Below are 22,962 nucleotides of genomic sequence, written 5' to 3'. Positions count from 1 at the left end.
GCTTTCAGTAAGGCAGAGCATGAATGAAAATCTTTGATGCAAGATGCTCCCAAACACACCAAACACACCAAACAGGCAACACAGCAAAAACATGCAGCTGGTTGTGTCTTTCACTAAAATGCAGTCAAAAGTTCCTTCACCCCTAGTATTCAGTGAAGGTTTCTCAAGGACTTTTTCCTACACTGACAGTGGCTTACCAGGCAGCTTAGAGGAAAGTGATTTTAACTCATGATTTCAGAACTGCAAATTAACTTTTTCTGACTTGAATACAGCATAACAATCTCATGACAATCAGGACTAAATTATCTTAGCATGTAGAATTCAGCCATATGGGGTGAATTCTGCCTTCAGTTTCAGCTGGGGTACCTCTCCTGTTGCTCCATTTTTAGCAAAACCTTAGGTTCAGTGAGACAAGAAAAGAAGGTGTTTTGAGGCATCTCTGTGATGTGTTTACAGGGCTGCTGACAGGTTTTCCTGGTTACTTGCTCCCTGGTTTTGTGTCTTGGGTTTTTTTGGGAACCGAGTTAGAGAAAGAAGAGCTTGCCTTGAGCTCATCATTGATGAAAGACAAAAATACAGGTAAAAGCTTTTAGCACACACTTTTTCCTAAGCACTGCTGTGCTTCAGTCCCCACCAGCTGGCCCTGTGCCACAGCAGGCACTTTCTACAGCACTGATATATACTGAACGTTTTGTTCATACCCTTCTCCTGGCCAGTGTTTCTGTGAAGCAAGTCATTCCCACTGCTCCTCAGTAAGTAACGTGCCACCCTAAATAATCAGGGCACTCTGCATCTCTAATCCTCCCTAATTTTTCCTACACTTAATTGTCCCACCACTGTTTATATAAGAAGCTGAGGTACTGCCACAAACTTGACCCTGAGCATTCCTAACACCCAGCTCCATCTTGTCACTAAGCAAAAAGCCTGGTTGCCTATGCACAGACTTTTCAAGAGTTGTGTGGCTGAGATGGTCTGTGATCTCCTCAGGTCCAGACCTGCAACTTTTTTCCAAAAGGAAAATTGAAAAAGAACAGGACCTCACACAGTCAAGCTGTGTGCCTCCATTTTCAACTATTAAATAATCATAAAAATTTTAAAACTGACTAGTTGCAACCAAACTTGACACAATTAAAAGTTTCCAGAATAATTTTGCTCCTGAAGCTCAGCAAAATTCAGTGCCAGTCATTTGATCGACTTGCCACTTCTGCTTGGTGCCCAAGCAGGGTCTTTAAACTTTGGCTGAGCAATATCCGTGACAGAAGTCTGGCAACTTTCATCGACATCAGAGGGGAAAATTAAAGCTACAAACGAAGCTATGGTGAAGCAGCAGTATCACAGCTTGCCATGGGTCTGCTTCACAAGGAGTCGGAGATCAGCCTGGCTCTCCCTGTGGGCACACAGGGTTGTTATCACACCAAACTCAAGCTCTGCTGCAGATCCATCAGGTATACCCCTACCACGGCTGTCCTCGGAAGACAAGATACTATTAACTCTTTACTCCCTAAAGCAGCATCTTTCTTGAGGTCAGCGGCTGTGTACACCCCGAGGGATCAGGCCCGGGAGCAGGCTGGTTTCAGGGCCGAGCGGCCGGGAGGCGCGGGGCTGTGCTGCGGAGTCCCGCCCGCGCTCTCCCTGCGGGGCACAGCGCTGCCCGCGGGGTCAGCCACCCTGCTCGCTACGGGCCGCTTCGCTAACAAAAACTGGGCAAAAGTTACTGAGCACAGGGCACAGCTGTGCATGTTAACCTAGGTAAGCTAAAGCCCAAAACGGGGAAAAAAAGGAAATTCAGCAAAAAGAGCTCGGACAAGTGCTGAAGCAGTCAGGGGAAGGCACTCACCTGTGTGCACCGAAGCTGCTTCTCAGGTAGTTACTGCTCCAAGCAGAAGCAGGGCAGCTGATGAGGACATGTGCCTTTTATATTGGAGGGAAGTGGACTTGAAGCAGGGAGGGGGAGTCAAGAGGTGGGCCAGCAGGACGTCAGCAGTACCGGCGAGTAGGATTTAAATTTACAAAAGGAGGGGTAGGAGAACAGAGGCTCTATTAAAAAGCCATTGAACAGGGCAGGGAGCAGGGGTTGAGGGCGGCGCCAGGGGATTTTGGGGGGGTGGGGGCATGGCAGGATGGATGACTAAGCCCCCAGGCCCACCAGAAAGACAGCAGAGGGAAGGGGGCTGCTGCCATGTCCCTGGGGGGAGGGAGGGGGGGGGGGGGGGGGGGGGGGGGGCATTGACAGAGGGGAGCAGCTATATCTGCAAAGGAGAGCCAAGCTCTCTGTGCCACCCAGCCGAGATGCTCTGTCTGAAGAGCATGTCTGCAGGGGGAAATACAGTCAGGAGCTATCAGAGTCAGCAAGATGGGACAGTCAGTCCACACACTCCTTTCCCAGCCCTTGTTCCTCTTGCTGTTGTCCCATCTTTGCTTTATGCTTAGGATCTTGATGGCAGCTTTTGTTTCATTCAACCCCAACCCACAGCTGGGATCAACCCACCCATGCGTAAGTTGTAAGTCACACTGCAACACAGCACACAATTAGCTGATTAAACAAGTAGTGATTCAGTGCTTAAGCAGGCCCTTGCTAGTTTTGTGGCAGAGAAAATTTCATGTGCATAAGGCCAGCATCTCAAACAATACTGTATTTCCACAATAGGTGTCTCTTCTGAGTGGTTATTTTTAACCCTGTCTCTTGACTAATGTGTCACAGTGGCCTTGCTGTTAGGGATCTTGCTGCTCTGGAAGCTAAGGCCTTGTTTACTCTGTTGGTTTGCAGGGGAGAGCAGCTGAACCATCAAGTGCTTCATTCCTTGGGCACCATCCTGCAGAGAAGCTGGGATGTGAAGCGTAACTGGGCTGACTGGGAACCACAGGCCCTCTCTTCACAGACCCATGTTCATGTTCCGCTCCTGGTGAGGTATTTTAAGGCTGTGCTTTGAAAGGGGGCTCTGAGGCCTGACCCCACCTGTAAACTAAGACTAAACTAAGTTTAGGAAATCCTGCAGTCCCATTAGGATGAAGATGAAGTTCGATAGCAAATATGTTGAGTTTTTCTATAAAGACACTTCAAGTTGGGAAAACATCAAAGCACAAATAATGCTATTTCACTGTAGTCACCTCTCAAAAGAAATGAAATTATTTTATTTGCTATGGGTAATTTGTAATACTTCTATGAGGAAGCATGGTGAAATGTTGCCTGGCCCTGCCCTTACTCACCATCCAAGCATCAAGTACCACTGGGAGAGTACAGTCACTAATTGCAAGGATTTTTCATTTCTGTATAATAGTTTGGTTTATGGGTACATGTATGAACGAAAACTGTAAAGAAACCTCAGAAATACTCTTCCATTCTCCAATTTCCACCCAACAGCAGCTAAAAGAAGTGTCTTCCTCATCCAAGTTTTCAAGAGTTTATTCAGACTACTCAGGATCACAACTTCAAAATATGAAGAGCACTTCAAGTCCATGGTAGCACAAAAGGTCTTCCTACAGCTATCACAATCAATAATAGATATACATGCTTTTCTCAGAAATCTCCTTTTAGCATGTTCCCTTTGAACCTTGCAAACACTCCCTACCTAAAAATCAATCAGCGCCCAAGAACCAGGCAGTGGCTGTGCTCCTGCCGTGCTAATTTTGTGTGTATGTGTGCAGAGACATCTTCTTAGTAAATAAAACTCTTCATGGCTTCTCATTGTAGATCTTTTCCCTAGCTGCTTTTCACATTCATTTTGATCAGAAAATGTGAGTATCCTTTCATGATCTCTAGTGGGAAATTGCTGGAGTAAAGGTTTCTTTTCTCCAGGATATACAGGACCCTTTCTTGCTTTGTTGTTTTGCTAGTGATCCTGCCATCTTAAAATAGAAGCAAAAGGTTTTTTTCATCCCATTTACTTTTTCTAGTCCTGTTGACACTGCAATATGAGCCTTTCCAGAGCAGAAATCATTTTCACTGGTTGTCACCTACATAGAAGTTACCACATAAAACAAAATTATGCAATGTCTTCATGTTAAGAATGTTTGCCCATTGGTAAAGATTGCTTACAAAATAATACACCATACAAAAACACACCAAAAAAATCATTATTAGGAGAGCCAGCATTTAAAATGCTTTGATATGACCATCTATTTTCATTCTGGCCTGAAGCTGATCTAGTGCAGTATCTTGGTTTTGACAGTGGATAACAAAGGACATTTATGGAAAAGTCTAAAAACAGAGTAGCTTATTTTTACGTTCCTCACTATACCCTTCTCACAGACCTTCAAGCCCTGTGGTCCAGAGACTTCCCAAACTAAATGTTTATTTGTGGTACATAGCCCTTGACAGGTTTCTTCTCTTTCACTGTTGCTTCCTGAACCCATGTAAATTCTCAACATCCACAAAATTGTGTGCCAAGGACTTCACAGCTCTTTCTCTGCTACAGGAAGGATCATGGCTGTGCATCTGTTCTGGACACACTACTTGCTACTTTCAAGAGCTTTCATTTTCTTTCCATTCAAGTATTTTCATTTTCACTTTTAATCATTCTGACTTTATGAAAGGCTACTGTAAAATGTTCTCAGCAATTAAGACTAATAAATTATGTGACAGCCTGTTTAAATGAGCCTCATCAGGAATTTCTCTTACCAAAGTAAACTTTACTTCATTCTTATACACTGGACATCATCATTTCTATCCACCAGACCACAAGTGAACCACCACAGTGCCAGGTACAGTACCCACAAGCTTTCACAGAAATCATCCTGGCTTCTCAGGGTCTTTTCAGGCAGCTGTAATTTTATTTCATTTTGTTACCCCATCTACAGCAGGGCTGATGCTTTGGCTGAAAAAAGCAAGTCAGCTCATGCAGCACAGCAATGTGAAAGCCACTCAGACTTGGGAGGAACTAGGAAAGAGCTGTCAGGGAGGGGAACCAGGGTTGTGAAAGACCAAACTAGAAAGATTATCTAGAGGACAGCTTGGTCTGTAGTGAAGGTGCAGAGGTTTGTGTGTTAAATCTTCCATCCTTTTCCTGCTTCTGAGGGAGAGGCTGGGCACATTCTGTCTTCTTTGTAGAAGATCCTGGAGAAGAACTCAAGTCCTGCCTCACACACCGTTAAAGACCCCTGAATATAAAATTCCTGCGTAAGTAATGAGCAGGAACAGGGCTGAGCCAGCTGCTAGCTGGAGTGTCTCAGTAGGAAGGCTGACCAGGGATGCACCAGGATGCAACTAAATCAAAAGGCAGTAGTAGACACTTAGGTGTGAAGGGCTGTGAGGAGGAAAGCAACTTCCCAAGGTAAGGAGAGGTCAGGCTTCTGGGCAGGAAATGCTGAGGGGCATGAATGGAGAGGATAGGAAGGTATTGCCTGGAAGCTAGAGTGACCCAAGAGGGTCCAAGTAGCCTGACACAGAGAAATATTCTTTGACAAGACAATACCAGACCAGAAGCCAACAGTGAACTACAGTTTTAATGACAAATCCTCCCATTTAGTTTTCTCAAAGAACTAATCCAAATCTCCTTTTTTTTCTGTAATTCTTTTGCTGATCAGAGCCTTCTATAAACAGAAGGTGAAAATCCACAAAAGCAAAGACGTTTGATGCAGTTGGATGGAGAAACAGCAACTTTTCTGTCCCCTAGCTCACCAGTCTTATTGTTTCACATACCAATCTGGGAAAAGTTTGCAAATGCCTTGAACTACTGCCTGACCTATGAATCTGCCCAGTCTTCTGTAGTGAGATGGAGGTCCAGTTGCACTAAATGAGTTTGGTGGGCTTAAGAAAAGTTGTATTCAAACATATTCAGAAAACCATGTCAGTTCAGTCAACTAGATGAATAACACCTAATAACATTTATCTGTACAAAGAAACTGGTCTCTACTAACATTCAGGTTCAGAGAAAAGCCATGACTGGCTTTATTTTGGAGCTACTTTTTTTTTTTTTTAATTTGAGAAAGAGGACCATCTAGTGGTTAATGCCAAGCTTATCATCTTGTTTGCAATCATTATTGAGCAGGGAATGAACCCCCTACATTTCAAATGAAACCGTGTATCTTGAAATCTGACCATGTACACCAGCTCAGCCAAACTACACATAACTCCGGCTCTCTTGAGCTAGGCTGGCTATCCAGGTGTTTATCATCAGCACAATTTCCAATTAGCCTAGGTAGCTTAATGGGACAACTTGTTAGCAGCTGAGCAGCTCAAGCATAGGCTGCAGCTCAGAACTTCAGCCACAAGCCCTTCCTTAGCAGATTGTGAAGGTTTTGCACCAGAGTTGGAGCTTGGATGGAAAAATACAAGTCAAGCTTGGCATGGTTACAGCCACTTTCAAAACTATTCTGTTGATGGAAGAGGGAGGATTTCTTCTGGCACTTTTGCTATTCTTCTTCCCTGATAAAAAGCTACTGGGCAGCCTTTTGCACAGAGGTTTGGGATGTGCAGATTCCAAATGGAGCTGGATATTGTAGGTAAAATCGTGTAGTGAGAGCAGGGAAGATTAAAGTTCAAGAAGAAGAATCAAGGTTGGAAATATTTTTGCATATCTCTTAGGGATCTATCACTTTGACATTATTTTCAGAAGGCCAACATTAGGCCAGCATATGCCGGCTTCTGGCACTGGAGTAGAGCAGCATTTGTGCATAGAGCAGTTGCACTGCTGGCATGCAGGATAGAAATTAGTGCTGCTACATGCCATTTGCACGTTTCATGCACCGTCACTTTGTCAGGCAACTCAAACTGCTCTTTGAACACCACATGCTTCAAGCAGTAATTGGGTTTCCAGGCCATTGCAGAGGACAGGTCAGCATGCAAGTCTGACATTTCTGGTAAGGCAGGCTGCAGGGCCATGTACAGGAGATCTGCCTACCAGAGCAAGCCCTAATTAAATTCAGTTTCAGCTTTGTAAAACTGAATAATAGATTCAGTTATCCTAAGGTATAAAACTCAAAATATTGGAGTGCTGCACCTGAAAATAATAGTAGTATATATTAAAACTGTGTCTAGAAATTGAAAAACAATGTTGTTCATTACAGAGGGGCAGGTGCAGAAAAGGGTGGCCTTTTACATGCACACAACCAAAGACAGATGTCATACAGAGAGAGTCCTAAACTAAAGCACAGGTTCAGCCCTACTGCAGGGCTGACTTTTTTTGCCTGATGCAAGGCTTTCTTTTGCCATTTCCAGCCCATTTTTCCAACACAGCAATCCTCTGGAAGAACAAAATTTCTCACACTGGTCTGGGTTACCCATTTCTGCTCAAGAGCATCTCAAGTGCTTCTGAGAGTACCCAGTGAAGGTGAGGTTCTGCACTAGAGTGACATTTTTTACAAAAGTGTACTTTATGGCTTCAGTATGTCATATTTATCATCTGTATGTCAGTAAGCCCCTGCTTTTAATCCCTGAGGCTTATCCAGTCATAAATAACCTGTAATGATTCACATACAGCTTGACAGATTAACTGAAATACAGTAAAAGGCAAGAAAGGGGATCTCTAATTGCTATTCATAACCCTGTCTTGCAACTATTACATTTAAATAGCTTGAAGCCATGATCAAGTTAATTAGAGATGAAGTTATTTTCTGGCACTGTAGTTGGCAGGTTATACATTAGTCATGGAAAGACAAGAGTCTCATTCCCAAAATACTGCTTAAACCCTGATGTCTAATATTAGTGAATAAGATTAACTCCAGCCTTGGCTCTAGGACGATCTGAAATTGAACAGGTTTTGAAATCTGAAATTTAACAGTTTCCAAAATCTGAAATTTAACACCTCTTAAAGTTAAAAGATTTAACTTTTTGAAAGTTAAGCAACAACACCTCTTACCTTCACTTGGGTTTTAAACCTATTTTAATTGCTTCTACCTCTTTTGGTTGCTGCAGGTCCATGTCTGCTTTGCCCATCTTTTTTCAGTCTGGTGTCACTGGAAGTCCCTCACAACCAGGACTTTCACAGTCTATTGCCACAAGTGACTGCTCAAGAGCAATGGGAAGGGCTCAGTCATGTCAAAGGAGCTCAGGACAACTGTCCTGCTGAGGGGCACTAGCAGGAGCAGCACATCTCCAGCAGGATGCCACCCGCCCCTGCGCACAGACACCAAAGTTTGGTGCAATGTGCTGGCACAGACAGGATTTGTGTCAGACCTTAGTGATGGATGTGGCATCGAGACCAGCAGCTCCCTCTGAGGAGAACAGCAAAGGGAGAGCTCTTTGCATTGACACAACCTCACAGAGGCCCCGCCAATTCACATGGACATTGTGGAACGCTGCCAAGAGAACAATGATAGCATTGGCCACCACCTTTACTTTAATTGCTGCACAGTGCATGCCAAGCTGTGCAGTTGGGGGTTGTTTCCATTCCCTCTACAGTTGCCAGAACTATTCATTGTTGTTTCAATTTAAGGATAACAAAGTCACATCTTCTTGGCTTATAAAAGGAGCTTTGTTGCTTCCCAGACGCCCAATGCCATTTGTCTGTAAACTGTAGGATGAATTCCACAGATGCCCAGTGAGCCCATAGGACTGGATTAACTGTGCAGTGAGAATTAAAAGTGTAAAACTATTTTAAATGCATGAAGATTCAGAGTAAGCAGAAGAACTGACACAATGACTGGTATATAAACCTGCCGACTCAGACTTGGGATTTGTGTCTGAAGATCTGCTGTTCTTCTCATCCATGGCCAGCCTTGTCCTCCTCGGTTCTAACAGCACAACTGTGGCAGGATTATGCAAGTGGAGTGAATCTGGGGCTTTAACATTTGAGTTTATTTTTTAACTCAAATCAGTTTGCTGATCTGGTTCATCCCAGTGCTCCACTGACACTGTACTGATGCAGCCAAGGTAAAAAACAGTGGCTGGGAGAAAAAAAGGATGATGGACCTGCTTTGCCACTGGGAAAAAGTTTCATGGGAGGATGATGGGAGAGCAAAAGTTACAACAAAATCTTGCAGAGAGACACAGGATTAACAAAAATACATCAGAGCCAAAATTTCTTCACATTAGTAGTAATATAAGTTTTCTGAGAGATGTTCTATTGATATCCTGGGGTCATGTCCCTGAGGATGGGTGTCCTGAGCTTTCTCAAACTTCCCGGAAGGTTTCTCAGTGTTTAGCTCTGCATCCTTAATCCACAGACATTGTCCAAACTGTGGCCTCAAGCTCTTGCACCATGCTCCCATTACTGCCCCAAGAGTGCCTTTTGCAGCTGCTTGGGAATGAGTTAAACAACCCCCCTCTACAGCCCATAGTGCAGTGAAAGGTTTAATCAATGATGGTAGCAAAGGGTAAGCAGAGGTTTTGTGCCATGGCTAATGGGTTTGCTTTCCCCATGGGAGAAAGAAAAGCTTCCTTGCAAAGTGCCAGGACTGGAAACTTTCTTAGATCATTGCACACTAGCATTCATAAAACTGCTGCAGTGCTGATCCAGACCTTAGATCACAGAAAAGAAATGTCCCATTGATATAAGAGGACTGAAGTTCGGCATAAAAACCAAAAATTGAAAAAAATAAAAGAGAAATACAGGTTCTGCCACTTCTGCCAGAGGAATTAGCTTACTGTACATCTGCAAAGCCATTAATCATCTCACAAGGACTAGCAAGCTTTGTAACACCTGCACACCTATTTCAAGACAAACTTTTCCCATTGCAGCCCCTACATTGCTGATATCCTCCCAAAACAGGGAGAGTCACATAGGAGTTCTGTGAAGCTACATGCCAGCCATCCATGGTGGCCCCTAGGGACTGGGGAACAGCAGCTGCACCCGCCCGAAAGGGTGCAAAGTTTTCAGAATCACAGGATAGTTAAGATTGGACTGGACTCTTGAGATCTCCTGGTCCAACCCCCCCTGCCAAGGCATTCCGACCTCAAGCAGGTGACATAAGAACATGTCCATGTGGGTTTGGAATGTCTCCAGAGGTGGAGACTCCATGACCATCCTAGGCAGCCTGTTCCAGCGCTCTGCCTCCCTCAATGTAAAGAAGCTTTTCCTCACGCTGAGGTGGAACTTCTTGCGTCTCCAAGTCATGCCCAAAGTGGAGACACAGGTGGTTTGTGGGGTGCTGACTGCCTCTCTCACCACATTCAGCATTTAAAGCAGCATTTTGTGCAGTGAGGGGAGCGTGAGGGAGTGGGGTTTCCAACATATTTGAATGGGGAAGGGGGAAGTGCTCTCCCAATTTCAGATCAGCTGGAAAAGTACCCAAGCCAAAGGGATGTGAGTATGGAAGGGCCTCCATGGGGGTCACCCTTGCTGGGCCATAGGAGTGCCTGAGGGCCAGCAGCATGGCGAACACAGGGCTCCAGCAACATGCCAGCACGGCCATTGGGGATCCACTGCAGAGGAGAACATTGTTACAAGGAAGGACATTGTGGGGCTGGAGCAGGTCCAGAGAAGGGCAGTGAAGCTGGTGAAAGGTTTTGCACACAAGTCATGTGAGGAGCAGCTGAGGGAGCTGGGGTGTTTAGCCTGGACAGAGGAGGCTCAGGGGTGACCTTATAGCTCCTTACAGCCGCCTGAAAGGAGGGTGTAGCCGGGCAAGGCTCAGTCCCTTCTCCCACGGAACCAGCTACAAGACAAGAGGATGTCCAGCCTGCAGCAGGGGAGGCTCAGGCTGGACATCAGAAGGAATTTCTTCACAGAAAGGGTGATTATACATTGGAACGGGCTGTCCAGGGAGGTGGCAGAGTCACCGTCTGGATGTGGCAGTCAGTGACATGGTCTGGCTGCCATGCTGATGCTCGGTCACGGCTCGGACTCGGTGACCTCGGAGGTCTTTTCCAAAAGCTCCGACTCCGTGATTCCGTGCCCGGGCGGCTGAGGGGCCGTCACGTGCGGGACGCCATTTTGTGCGGAGCGCGGCGGGCGGCGCCCGTTGGCGGTGCTGTGGGGCGGTGCGGGCGAGGGGCGGGGGTCCGTCCCTCCCTCCACGTTTTATTTCCCTTTGCGCTTCCTCTTCTTCTTACTCCTTCCTTTCGCTCTCGCCCTCCGGCTCGGGTTCGCTCCCCGCGTCGCTCCGCTTTTGTTACCCCTCCCTCGCTCCGTCCCGCTCCCCGCCCCCGCGTGGCACTGCGGAGCCGGAGACGTGACCCGAGCGGACTCGCTTCCCCGCAGCTCCAGCCTCTCGCCGCAGAGTCGCATGTCCTCGATCCAGAACCTCCAATCCTTCGGTAAGAGCCGCCGGCACCCCGCCACCCCCGCAGCCACCCCCTCGGCAAACCCACCCATCGCCCCCGGCCCCGCCGTCCTGCCTCCGCCTCCCGAGGGCCGCGGGCCCCCCGCCCCCGCGGTGACATTGAGCGGTGTCGCCGCGGAGCTCCGTGAGGCAGCTCCGGCGGCTCGTCCTTGTCCTCCCGCGTCGCCGGCCTCGGGACGTGCTCTGTGTGTGCGGCGAGGGGACCTCGGGCGGGAGCCTCAGCCCCTCGCTGCTCCCGAAGGAGGTGCTGCCATGTTCTTAGCTCTGAACACCCATTATCGTATACTCTGCTGAGGAAGTAATTTCATCAGTTACAGTTGGTTTGCTGCCGCCTCTTATCCTCAGCAATGTCCCAAAACGCTATACAAGCCCTGCAAAGGTTATTGTTTCTATAGAGTGAGCTACGCAGATGGCAGATCGTTTCTCTCCTATCAGCAGGGAAGTTTAACCGTGCCGAGCCGGCGTTCTCCTCCTGCCTTATCTATAAGCAGCAGAAGTGAGCAAGTTTCCACTTTATGCAATAGTCTCAGGCTTTTGGTCACAGTTTGAACTCTGATCTTCTGCACGTATAAGCCATGTGAGAAGGTTACGTTCAGTCATGATTTGGGAGCTCACCCTGTGCTTAAGGAAGGTGCCGCCCAGAGGATTTGTTTGAAGGGATCCAGTGTTGACACCTACAGTGCTGGCTTATTTCCAGCCTAGAGCCCTAAACTCTGCCAGGCTATCTTGGCTTATCTGCAACCTAGAGTCCTAAACTCTGCCAAGTGATCCTCATGTCCAAGTCCTTTTTCTTTCACTTTTTCTTTGAGGATTTTCTATTAGTGTTTGAGCCACAAGCATGGTTTAACAAATTCCAGAATAGAAGTTGATCTAGTCAAGGTTCCCAGTGCTGTACTTGTTTCCTGTGGTGCTTGTATCCTCACTATGCTTTCAGTGCCTTTAATGCTCATGTCATTCTTGTTTCTACAGGGATCTGCAGCTGAACTACTTTTTGTGTCTCTGCTGAAGTTTTACCCATTTGGGGCATTTTTTTCTAGGGGATGGCAAAACTTGACCAGTGTTTTTAGAGCTGAGTTTTGAATGGGAGTTTGGGAAATTTTAGCTTGCGTGGCTATTGAACCTACTTGGGCTCTTAAATGTTGTTCTGATTAGTACAAAAAATTGCTTGTGATTATTCTTGAAAAGTAATAAAGTACTTGATGATTTAAGGTTTATTTGGAGCTACTGATTAGGACATTTGTAGAGTTGTAAAATTTCTTGAGTGTTATGTTTTTGTGAAGTACAGAGTATAAGAAGTGTTAACCCAGAAGCCCCCTTCTTTCTAAATGCTTTTCTGTTTTGTTTGTGTTCAATAAAGGCTAAGCTTGGAAGAATTTGAGAACTGACCTTTCTTTAGTCTACGCCTAAATTAATTTTGTTACATTTCTTGACTAAAGCTGCTGACCGGAGAAGTTCTGGTTTACAGGCAGCCTCTGACATCTCTTAGAGTGTATCTCTCTTTTATTTCTATTAGTAGCCAAGAGTTATATATCCATGGCTTAACATGCTGGGAGTGTGGTAGTTACCACAGTCTTCTGTTCTGGACCTGTAAGGAAGTGTCTGTTCTAGAGGTCTTCTATTTTCTCTGTTCTTATCAGTTGATCTGGTAAGAGATACAGTTGCTTCATTTTACTTTAAATGTATGTGGCTGTCTAAAACTTATGTGCATTTGCTGTTCTCTCAGAACCATTTTTTCAGGTTCAGGATTTACAGTTTGCAAGAAACAGTGAAGCAAACTGATATTGTAGCAGAAAGTCATTCATACCTGGGGAGGCATGGAAGAAACTGTGCGTGGTAGTTGAGAGGGCTGTCTTGAGTGCGTAGTGTGATGATACTTAAAACAGCCGAAGGAAAAGTGCTTTGGTTTTAACAGAGTGTTTTTAAACAGGGATTAAGCATCACAATGATACCCTGAGTACAATAATAATTTTTTGTGAAGTGAGAATCTTCCTCCTTAGTTTTGAACTTGGGTGTTTTCCTTTGTGGGAATTACGTGAGTCTTTTCCCTCCTGCAGACCCCTTTGCTGATGCAACAAAGGGCGACGACTTACTCCCGGCGGGGACTGAGGATTACATTCATATAAGGATCCAGCAACGAAACGGAAGAAAGACACTAACAACTGTTCAGGGCATTGCAGATGATTATGACAAGAAGAAACTTGTGAAAGCTTTCAAAAAGGTAAAGTTGCTGATTTGATTTGATAATGATTATATATACAAAGGAAAAAGATAGCTTTTAATACTAAGTAACAAAATATTTATTTCACTTCATTCTTTCCAGGGCATGCCACTTTCATATTCAAGTCCTTTCCCTTTCTCAAAACAGCTATCAGTGTCCAGTGACACTGATTTTGCTGAAAGGTTAAACATTTCTATCTTAAAAAGAAGTAAAAAAAAAATAATATTTTGAATGTTTCTTTTAAATTTCACAGATCTATGGCTTTGTTGATATGAAGAATAAAATCAGTTTATAGTAGAGCTGATTTTTATTCCTGCCTCTGTCACAGCTGGGTCGTTGCTCAAAATAGAGGCCTTTAGTTTTGCCAGGATAAAAATACTTATTTTAAAATAGTGTGGAGTTGAAAGGCTGTATCTTATGACTTTGTTTTTCACTCTTGCAATGACTGTTGGTCATTTCCTTCTGCACAGTAGCTAATCCTGTCATTGCCTGAATTTACCATCAGCAGTGTCGTTTGTGTATGTATGTGTCAGCAGATAAATTCTGTTTGCTCTCAGAGCCAGTAAAATTGATTTAACCTTTGCCTGGCTTGGCACCAAAATAGTAAGCAGCTTCTGAGACAAGGTTCTTCTGAAAAAGACTGACTAAGCAAAATCACAATGTACATCAGATGTCTTATAATATGGATGTTTTTCTCTTAGAAATTTGCTTGTAATGGTACTGTGATTGAGCATCCTGAATACGGTGAAGTTATCCAGCTGCAAGGTGACCAGAGGAAGAACATTTGCCAATTCCTCTTGGAGGTGAGAGACTGCAGATAAATATCTAAACCTCTCTGGAAGCAGTAGGGTGACAGGTGGTACTGACGCTAATTACCCAGCCAAAGATGGCCACTGTAGTTCTTTTGTGTTTTCAGCCAGAAAGTAAAATGACACTTGCAGTATGAGAGTAAGCTCTGGTACGAATCAAAGCACTGTAGAATGCCTTTGCACTGTTACAACACACCACTTGTTCTCTGGCAGTGCAACTTGAGCTCTGTGCTTGTAAAATCAAGTGTTCGATGCAGACCATAATCGTGAGACTGAAAACACCGTAGAGGAAAGAGGCCTACTGTGATACAAATGATAATGCAGAGTTGTTACACTGTCAAAGGATAAGTCCTAGAACTACAGAACAAATTAGATGTCTGATATGGTTTTCTTTTTGTATAGTCAATTGTTCTGCTTGGCCCAGAAACATTCTGTAAACTAGAAAAATATTTCATTGAGTGTATACACTGTATAGCAGTTTCTTTAGTCAAAGTGTAATATTGTGATAACTTGATACCACTGTAATTGCCTCAATATGTAATCTTTACTAAAATACATTGTTTCTCTCCTTTAGATTGGCATTGTCAAGGAAGAACAACTGAAAGTTCATGGTTTCTAATATACCTACCTGTACTCTTATGAAGAACCCTGCAGTATTGGTCTTACCTACCCTGGCTCTTCTGTGAAAAATGAATCTTTGCAGTGAATGGACTTCCCCATTACCTGAACATTTACAATTTGATTTGCATGACTTCATGAAACAGGTGGTGTGTAGACTAGAAACACATAAGAAAACTTCAGTAAGATGGTAATGAAGACCCTTGTGAACTTTAACACATTTCCAATGGAAATGTATTAGTGATGATTGTTCAGTTTAGTACTCTCCACCTGAGTTAAATGTGTGAGTTTTATTCAAATAGTGTGTGTTGTTGCTTAAAAATAAAAATTTATTCATATAATTTCTGGGATATTTGAAATGCTTTAGCCTAAGTTTTGAACTAGCAATGCAGCCTTGCTGAAGAATGGCTGAACTGCTTTGTGGCAAGTGTAGCTCACTGCTGTTTGGAGAAATTGGAAAATCTACATGATTAAGTACTAGCTGATTAATCAGTAGATTAGCTTGATGTGATCTTACCCTGTAGCTGTAAGACTAGAGCTTTAAAGCCTGTAGTGTATGTGTACCTTAGTAGCAGCATAATAAGACGTCAGTTGTTTGCTGTGTAAGTAACTGGATCCTCTCTAAAATTTATTGCAGTGACTATGAGGTATTAGTGTGAAGCAAAGTAGGGGTAAGGCAAGCTGAGCTCCTCTAGGCAAAACGTTTGGGCAAAAGTCCCAAAACATTTGAAGGAAATGGATGGGATATTGTACCTCCTCTGTCACTGAGTAGGGGGAAAAGACATTGTGTTGGCTTCTGCCATGACTGTGCATTGAAAGTTGGCAAGCAGAGTGCTTGACTGAGCTGGTAGTGTTAGCTGCAGGAGCAGGGAAAGGAACAGGGTCTGCACTAACTTTTCCCTGCTTTGAAAAGTTTTCCTAGGATTGATGGTTGACACGGGGAGTTTTGTATTTGTGTTTGGGTATTACTAATGAAAGCTGATTTGGTTTACTTTTCTAGAAGGCAATTCTTTCAGCTTTACTGAAGGTTACAATAGGTTTGTTTCACCATGCTTGTAAGCTAGTTTTAGTTAGCTGTAGGCATTTTCTGTTCTGCTTGTAAGGATATGTCTTGTGAAGAATGAAATTAATTCGTTTGGTGAAATAAGCAGATATTATCTTCCTTTTGAGGTAGACGTAGAGATCTTTTCTGAAACAATTCAGAACACGCTGAGCTGCAAAACCATAACAATAGCGGGAAATGCTTCAAAAACTTAATGTGATATCATGTATTTTTTGGAAAGAAAGAGACATATCTCTACTGCTAGGACTTACTAATAACTTAGCCAGAAAAAAATTAAATTGATAAAATAATTGGTTACTACCTAAGTAGTAAGGAATTAGGGAAAACTGTATTATTTAATATCACATGTACCTGTACTTTATTTCCTATTCATATTTGCCTTTCTAAACAGAAATGTTTCAATTTTAACTCATTTGACCTTTTTTTCTCTTTTTTTAGATTTTTGAGTTCAGAAATGAACCCTTAAGGCACTAGCAACAATTAGGGGAGCATTATGTGATGATTTCTTTCTCCGTCCGGTCTAGACAATTGCACTTGTAAAAAATCTAGTCTCTCAGTCTCCACAAATACTGCCTGATGTTACAGATCTTAACTGTTCCAGAGAAAGGATGCTCCAGAAGATGCTATACTGTTAAGGTGCAATACATTCAGGAGGAGGAAATGCCTCATGCAAAGCATAAAATACCCACATACCAAATGGAAATCCAAAAATAAATCTTATGCAAGTCTTGTAGATGAGCAGAATAAAGTCATTCTAGTGCAAGTTTACCTAGTATTGATTCTTAACTGCTGAAGTAATCAGTCTTTTGGGGGTACATAGCAATTAGTGATTTTCGTTTTATCACATGCCAGAAAAACTGATGTTCTCATTTAAAGCTTGTTCTCCTGCTCAAGAGGAAAAACAAGCAGTATCTTCTATTTCACTGGTATTATACAAGTACTTCTGGTGGGCTTTGAATTGAAGATTAACAAATGACTCGCAGGTCTCGTGTTACTGAGTCAGTCTTCATTTCAGATGGCATTCCATTAACTTTTACTACCTAAGCTTGAGTCATTTCTCCATAGTCATTCTGCTTGGAATAAATAAGAAAAATCTTTAATTTTCTCCCTTCTCATTTAAAAATTATTTCTAATAGAAGAAACCTTGCAGTTGATAGGTGGCTTTTTGACCTTTGAAGGGCAAAATTATAAGGAGATGGAATAAGACCCAACACATTTGAAGTTTTAAAGAGATAAGATTTATTGAGGCAACAAACCATTTGATCTTTCTAGAAGGAAACCAGAAATTTTTGTTCATGAGTGTTTTAAACTGAAACAGTGTTTCTAAGATTGTAGTTAGCCTTGGTACAAGCCCAAACCTCTTTGTATGTTCTTGTTGAAAAGCTTTGACAATATAATGTTTTGTTATCTTATTCTGAAACGTCTTTGTCAAAGCTAAACTTATTCAGAATACATATTTATGTTTTAGAAATGCTGAAAATGAAGGCTTTGGAAAAGAACTTGTTAAAGTGCTGCCACAGGAGTCTGTTTTCAGAATGAAGGTGCATTTCAGTCTTTCCATCTATTCAAAAATAGGTTAAAAATGTTGAAGGATGTGGCCCATAATTGCCAAGGCAGTAAAAATGAGCTTATGATAGAAAACTCCTTTGAAGTCCACTAGTAGGGACCTGAAGCTGGCCAAGCTCAGTCTGCAAAATTGAAGTTTTTTTCTTGGAATATTGTGAAGTGTGCGTCCTTCAGACCTACCGATCAAGATTGCGTTCTTAGTGATACTTAGGCTTAATCTCAAGGTGTTACTGGATGTAGTAACTTGTTTTGAATTCACAGCCTTGTGCATAGTTTTATTAGGCTGTTCTAGCTGACTCTGAGCTGATACCTTGAAGTAAGGTGTTGCATAATTAAATTCACTAGTTTGTCTGTTCTGAGTCTACATCTACTTAATGCAGCTATGAGCAATGCAACCCTCGCTTCCCAAATGTCGCTGGCAGTTCTTGTTTGTTGAATATGAGATTTAGTAATTTAAGTCTGTAAGATGCCTACTTCCTCTCCCTGTGTGAGCTATCACGCCCTTGACTGTCACCTATGGTCTACTAAATCTGACTGTGTCTCAGAGATGAGCATGAGGAGCACAACTATGGGTGATATTCTTGAGAGGAGTAACCTCTAAAATGAGGAAGGCCTGGGCTGTGTGCTTCAGTGGCTTTGCTTGAACCTTTATTCCTGAACTCCATTTTTGCACAGCCTAAATGAATAACATTTTGTTTTGGAGAGCTTCTTTGGAGAAGGAGGAGGAAACCAGTAAAAAAACTGTCTTAGGAAATACGTTTATATCTGAAGTTTGTTTTCATTAGCATAGATTCCTGGACTGCAAGACCTCTGTAACATTGTTGTTTCTCTCTGTATCATTAAAAATTCTAGTTAAACATCCTTGAAAGTTTGATATTTAAAGCTCTAAATACATCTAAAGCCATTATAAAACTCTAAAATGCAAAGTCATTGAAGCTTAAGTTTCAAATATTTGAAATAAAAATTAGGCAGAAGTCCTAATTTTTTCCTATACTGCCATCCTGCTTATAGATGATATGTAGTTGCCCTGAAGATGCATGTGTTATTTACAGCCAGGCAGTAATCAGATATCCCTGCTGTAATGCCATACCCTGTTTGTAGGTTTTTTAAATTTTATCTGATGTGCTGCACTCTTACAGGCTCTACCACTCTAATTTTGCAGTATAGGACAGATGCACCTTGAGTTCCAGTCAGCAGTTAATTCCTTAATCATTCTGCAAGGCTCTAGTGTACAGGATCCATGTGTTACATCTTTAAGTGTCAATAGTTCCTCACACTATGTGAAAATGTATACAAGATCGATATTTAGCCTGTGAAAGCAGGGGAAGGTGTTTTTTACAGCTGACTCTGAGACACAGTGAGAGTTACTGTACCTTGTATCTGTTCAATGTTGCTCAGTGTAAGAGCATTCCTCTTACTAATGTGCTGCTGCCACTGGGGAGATGGAAGTGGGCTTAGAGGGTTATGTGTATTTAAGTAGTATAACTTTCTGCATCCATACTCAGTCAGGAATCTGTCCCCTGAGCATGGCAGCATGAAGGTTGTTTTCCAGTTGCCAGATCAAAAGATCTTGAAATCATTAAGGGAAAAATGGCATAGTTGTTTTATGTTTGCTGTATAGATGTTTCATGCCTACTGTTTCCCATTTAGATTAAAAATACAAAAATTATCTCAGAAGAGGATTTATACATGGCTTGCCTTTTTTTAAGTTTACTATGTGCCTGTCATTGATCTCTTAATGAACAAGTCTTAACCTGTATTGGAGTATTGCTACAGAGCTGAGACAACAAAGTCTTTTAAAATAAAGTGTTCCAGTGCTATTTGATGTATGCTTTTCTAAAACAAATGGAATTTTATGCTGTTTTTAAGGAGGATTATATTTTTTTTGGTGGAAGATAAAAGAAACATAATTTAATAGAGATGTGTTTGATCCTCTTGTAAAATCAGCTTTGATTTAATACAGAAATGTTATATTTCCTCCCTTAAATTTCTAACATAATCTGTAATAACCAACTTAAAAATACTGTGACTTGTCCTGGAAAATTGTGGCTCTAAAACAAGATGATTGGCTTGAGGTCTAAAACTTTGGGTAGAAGAGGATCGTCTAGTTTCTTGAATAAGCAAAATGCACAGTATTTTAGAATAGAGCCAGAAATGTGCTCAAGTTTGGTTTCAGCTCTTTTAGCATATCTTGCATCTGTGAAATTTGACAGCACATTTCTGAAATTAATTTGGGGCCTGATTAAAAGGACTTGTGTATACAATAAATGGGGTTATTTTTATTATTCTCTTTATTTTTATTTGCAGCCCATCTTTGCTGTGATTATGCAAAAAAAGAAAAAAAATCAAAACCCCCTCCAAATCAGAAAACCCACACAACACACGACCCAGGCTCAGCTCTCCAAGTAGCTGAATTCAGCAGATGTGGTTCCAAGTGGAATGGTCCTGCTCCTCACTGAGAGGATTTAGGTGTCAGCAGTGCTTGTGGTCCCTCCCACCATCAGAGAGGGGCACAGCTCTGTTCCTGCTGTACACTCAGACAAGCCTTGGGTATCACAGGACAGCTGACCCCAGGAAGGGGAGGTACTGGGGCTCTTTAAATGGTTCTCCCACATATGAAAGGTTGCCCTTTTAAGTAGACCCAGCAAATTACATAAATGCATAGATGTGTAATTGGACAGTAGTTCTGGGGTAAGAAGGGTTAAAATGGTCTATTCCCAAGGATCCTGCTGGAAAGATCTATTGAAGGGCAGCCTCTGTCATAGAGGAAGCAGCCTTTAGCTACTCTCTACCAGAGAAATTTCTGTGATGGCTCCTGGCTACACCCAGTGAACAGACTGAATGGACATTGGTGTGAGCACACCTGTACTCGGTAACAGCGGGGAAAGATGGCCCTGCAGACTGATACATATCACTGTCTGACACTGTGTCTGTGACCTACACCTGCAACTCAGAGTGCACATCTGGATATTAATTTCAAGGTACAGAACAAAAACATTGTCCAGGTTCCTTTAGTAAATAGTAACCCATAAATTAATCCATAATTAGTTAAATTATGTGAGTGAGTATTCCGTATGACTTCCTTACATGCAGTATTGAGCAGAGAGTATTTTCTGTGCTTAAGTGCCTTTCCTTTCAGTAAGATTGTTGCAGTGACATGGAAAAACTTTCTCTTTGTCCAGCAGTGCTCTTCATTAAAAATATTGTGAACTTTGTTCTGTTTGAAAGTAGCTGTACCTGGAATATTCACCCATTGCTGCCATTAGTGATAAGCTGTTTATAGGGACACTGAGGGGAGAGAGATCTCTTGGGGTTGTCAAATTGTTTTGTTTGTCCTGGTAGTAGACGTCCGTTCCAGTACTGATTTAAATCACCATAAAACTAGATCATCCATTGGTAACTATGGAAGATAAAAATTTATTCTGGAGAGGTTGAGGGAGGGAGGTGTTTGCATCCTACTTCCAAGCAGAGCAACCCAGAGCCCTTCAGGCTTCTGCCACCTCAAGCCAAGCCTGAACATGGCAGCATCTGCCTGCTGCGTTGTGTTTAGCCTGTGCAAAAGGACCTGTGCTATTTCCAAGCCTTGGCTACTTCTCCTAGTGGTTCAGGCTGATACACAGCTGGGTTTCTGGTGGTAAATTTGAAGTACCAGAGCACTGGTCATGGGATGTGGCCTGGCCACACAGAAATGGGCATTACTGTGTCCCTCCAGTCATTTAATTATTTTTGTCTGCCTGATGAAAGCATCATTCTTGACCTCAGGACAGTACCCTCTGAGGAGGGAAAATTGCCATTTGTTGGCTGTGGAGATTACAGGAATAAAGCCACAAATCATCAAGGCCAACATTCACCTAAATCACAGGAGGTGATCTTTAGTTTCCTAGTAGTTTCTAGTATCTTCTTAACTATCTCAATTTGATTTTGGGCTACTAATATTTACATTGTGATATGTTTTCAGGAGGAAGGCCTTAGGAGTGCTTTAAAGGAAAGCTTAGCTTAAACAACTGAGCATAAAGAGACAATGTAGGCATCTTCTAAGTGCATGAGTTAGTTGTTTCTGCAATGAGGCTTTTAAAATTGATCCCTGTCTTACATTTACCTTAGAGGCATTTCCTGCCCAGAACAGTTCCTGCTGCATTTACTTCTGTTCCCTAAATCAGCCCTGAAGCACTGCTTTCTCCCAGGTCCCCATGTTGAATGTTTTGGAGAGCTTGCTGCAGCTGATGCTGCTCTGATGGGCACCAGGAAATTGGCAGTTGCCTGTCACTGCCCCAGGACAGGCCACTAGCTCTGGCTGCTGAGAGCACTGCTGTTGGATAGAAACAACAGCCATGGCAAAACCAGAAACAAAAGGGTTGGTGCTTTCTCTAGTGGTTTAGGGAGCTGACAAAGTGGCTGCTGGGAGCAAAGTGAAGGATTTTTTTCCCAGATACTTCACATACACTAATCAAGAGAAATATCCCTGGATTTAATAGCATGTCTTGCAGTGCTGGTACTGGCAAAGCATCCACTGACTTTTATTTTTCAGAATTTTACTTGACCTCTACTTTTGAGCTGAGTTTTTTCAGTTCATTTAATTTGGACCATAGGTGGCACAGCTTCATTTGCTGAGACCAAAATTTCCTGGAAAATCAGCAGCTTGCCTCTCCCCATTATCTCCACATGTTTTTTGTCCATGTGAGCATATTTAAATATCTAAATTTAGTTTTGGACATGCAGGCCTCTGATACATGTATTAACACTTCTCTTGATGCCTTCTTCACATGATATGCTCTACATTTCTTTCTGCAATCGAAGAGATGTATTTTGTTAGGTTCTGCTAAGGTCCAGTCATGAATTAGCACAGAATTCTTTCTCTTGTTGGGCTGGGAATACTTAGGAAGTCTAGATTTACTGCGGAAACCCAGAGCAGATGTAGATTGTACAGTCACACAAAGTCTGTTTTGAAAGAGTTGGCTTATACATTTCCACATCTTTCAGTGATCCATTATGCAGGCACATGGTGGGTTTCTGTCTAATCCTGCTTGGCAGTCCCTAGTTATGTTCTGGAGGAAGCCTGCCTGTGCTCCTTAAAGAAATGAAGGCACAGTGGGAAGACTTGCTGCTCCTTCTGCTTTGATCCTGCAGCGATAAGCTGTTGAACACTGTGAACTGAAGTCTAATATGAAGCCAGGCTGCAAAGCAGTGTAGATTAAGTCACTGTTCCCTCTACTCTACTGCTTCCATTCTTTGGTTCTGCCTTGTCCTGCAGGTAAGATCTCCAGAGCAGGGTCCATATCTTAGTCCTGTGTAGGACTGAATCACCAAGCACGGTGACCCTCTGTGATCAGGGGGCTGATACATAAATGTAATGACTAATTTAGTAGTGGTAGAAATGAGTAAATAATGTATCCAGCTACTTGTTTGAACTTTTGACCTCAAAGTGTTTTTGTCCTCCTGATGACATTTGCCTTTTCATGTGTTTTGTCATTAGTACTGATGTACATTTATCTTGCTTGTATTCTTTGCAAATTCAGAGCAAAATGTTA

General features: G+C 42.7%; 1 protein-coding gene across 2 annotated transcripts; it reads left to right on the top strand.

The window, feature by feature from the left end:
• Positions 1–10,858: 10,858 nt before the first annotated feature.
• EIF1B (eukaryotic translation initiation factor 1B) lies at positions 10,859–19,701 on the top strand. Of its 2 annotated transcripts, XR_014616003.1 has the most exons (5): positions 10,859–11,134; positions 13,215–13,378; positions 14,080–14,181; positions 14,762–14,951; positions 16,307–19,701. XR_014616003.1 is itself a non-coding variant. In XM_084201943.1 (4 exons), the coding sequence occupies exons 1-4, from the start codon at positions 11,104–11,106 to the stop codon at positions 14,804–14,806; spliced, it is 342 nt and encodes a 113-aa protein (XP_084058069.1). In that variant the 5' UTR covers positions 10,859–11,103; the 3' UTR covers positions 14,807–19,701. The 2 variants fall into 2 exon arrangements, 1 of the variants encoding a protein (XP_084058069.1); XM_084201943.1 differs by having other exon boundaries at positions 14,762–19,701.
• The last annotated feature ends 3,261 nt before the right edge of the window (positions 19,702–22,962 follow it).

The sequence above is a fragment of the Fringilla coelebs genome (genome assembly GCF_963513975.1).
Source record: "Fringilla coelebs genome assembly, chromosome: 1".
NCBI lineage: Eukaryota > Metazoa > Chordata > Aves > Passeriformes > Fringillidae > Fringilla > Fringilla coelebs.
Note: the sequence above shows the minus strand (reverse complement) of the source record. Positions and strands in the feature narration are given on the sequence as shown.

Bases quoted from the DNA above. Each gene is read 5' to 3' on its own strand.
- EIF1B (XM_084201943.1), top strand. From the start codon at position 11,104: ATGTCCTCGATCCAGAACCTCCAATCCTTCG. The intron at 11,135-13,214 runs GTAAGAGCCGCC...TCCCTCCTGCAG, and splicing joins CCAGAACCTCCAATCCTTCG to ACCCCTTTGCTGATGCAACA. The intron at 13,379-14,079 runs GTAAAGTTGCTG...TTTTTCTCTTAG, and splicing joins TTGTGAAAGCTTTCAAAAAG to AAATTTGCTTGTAATGGTAC.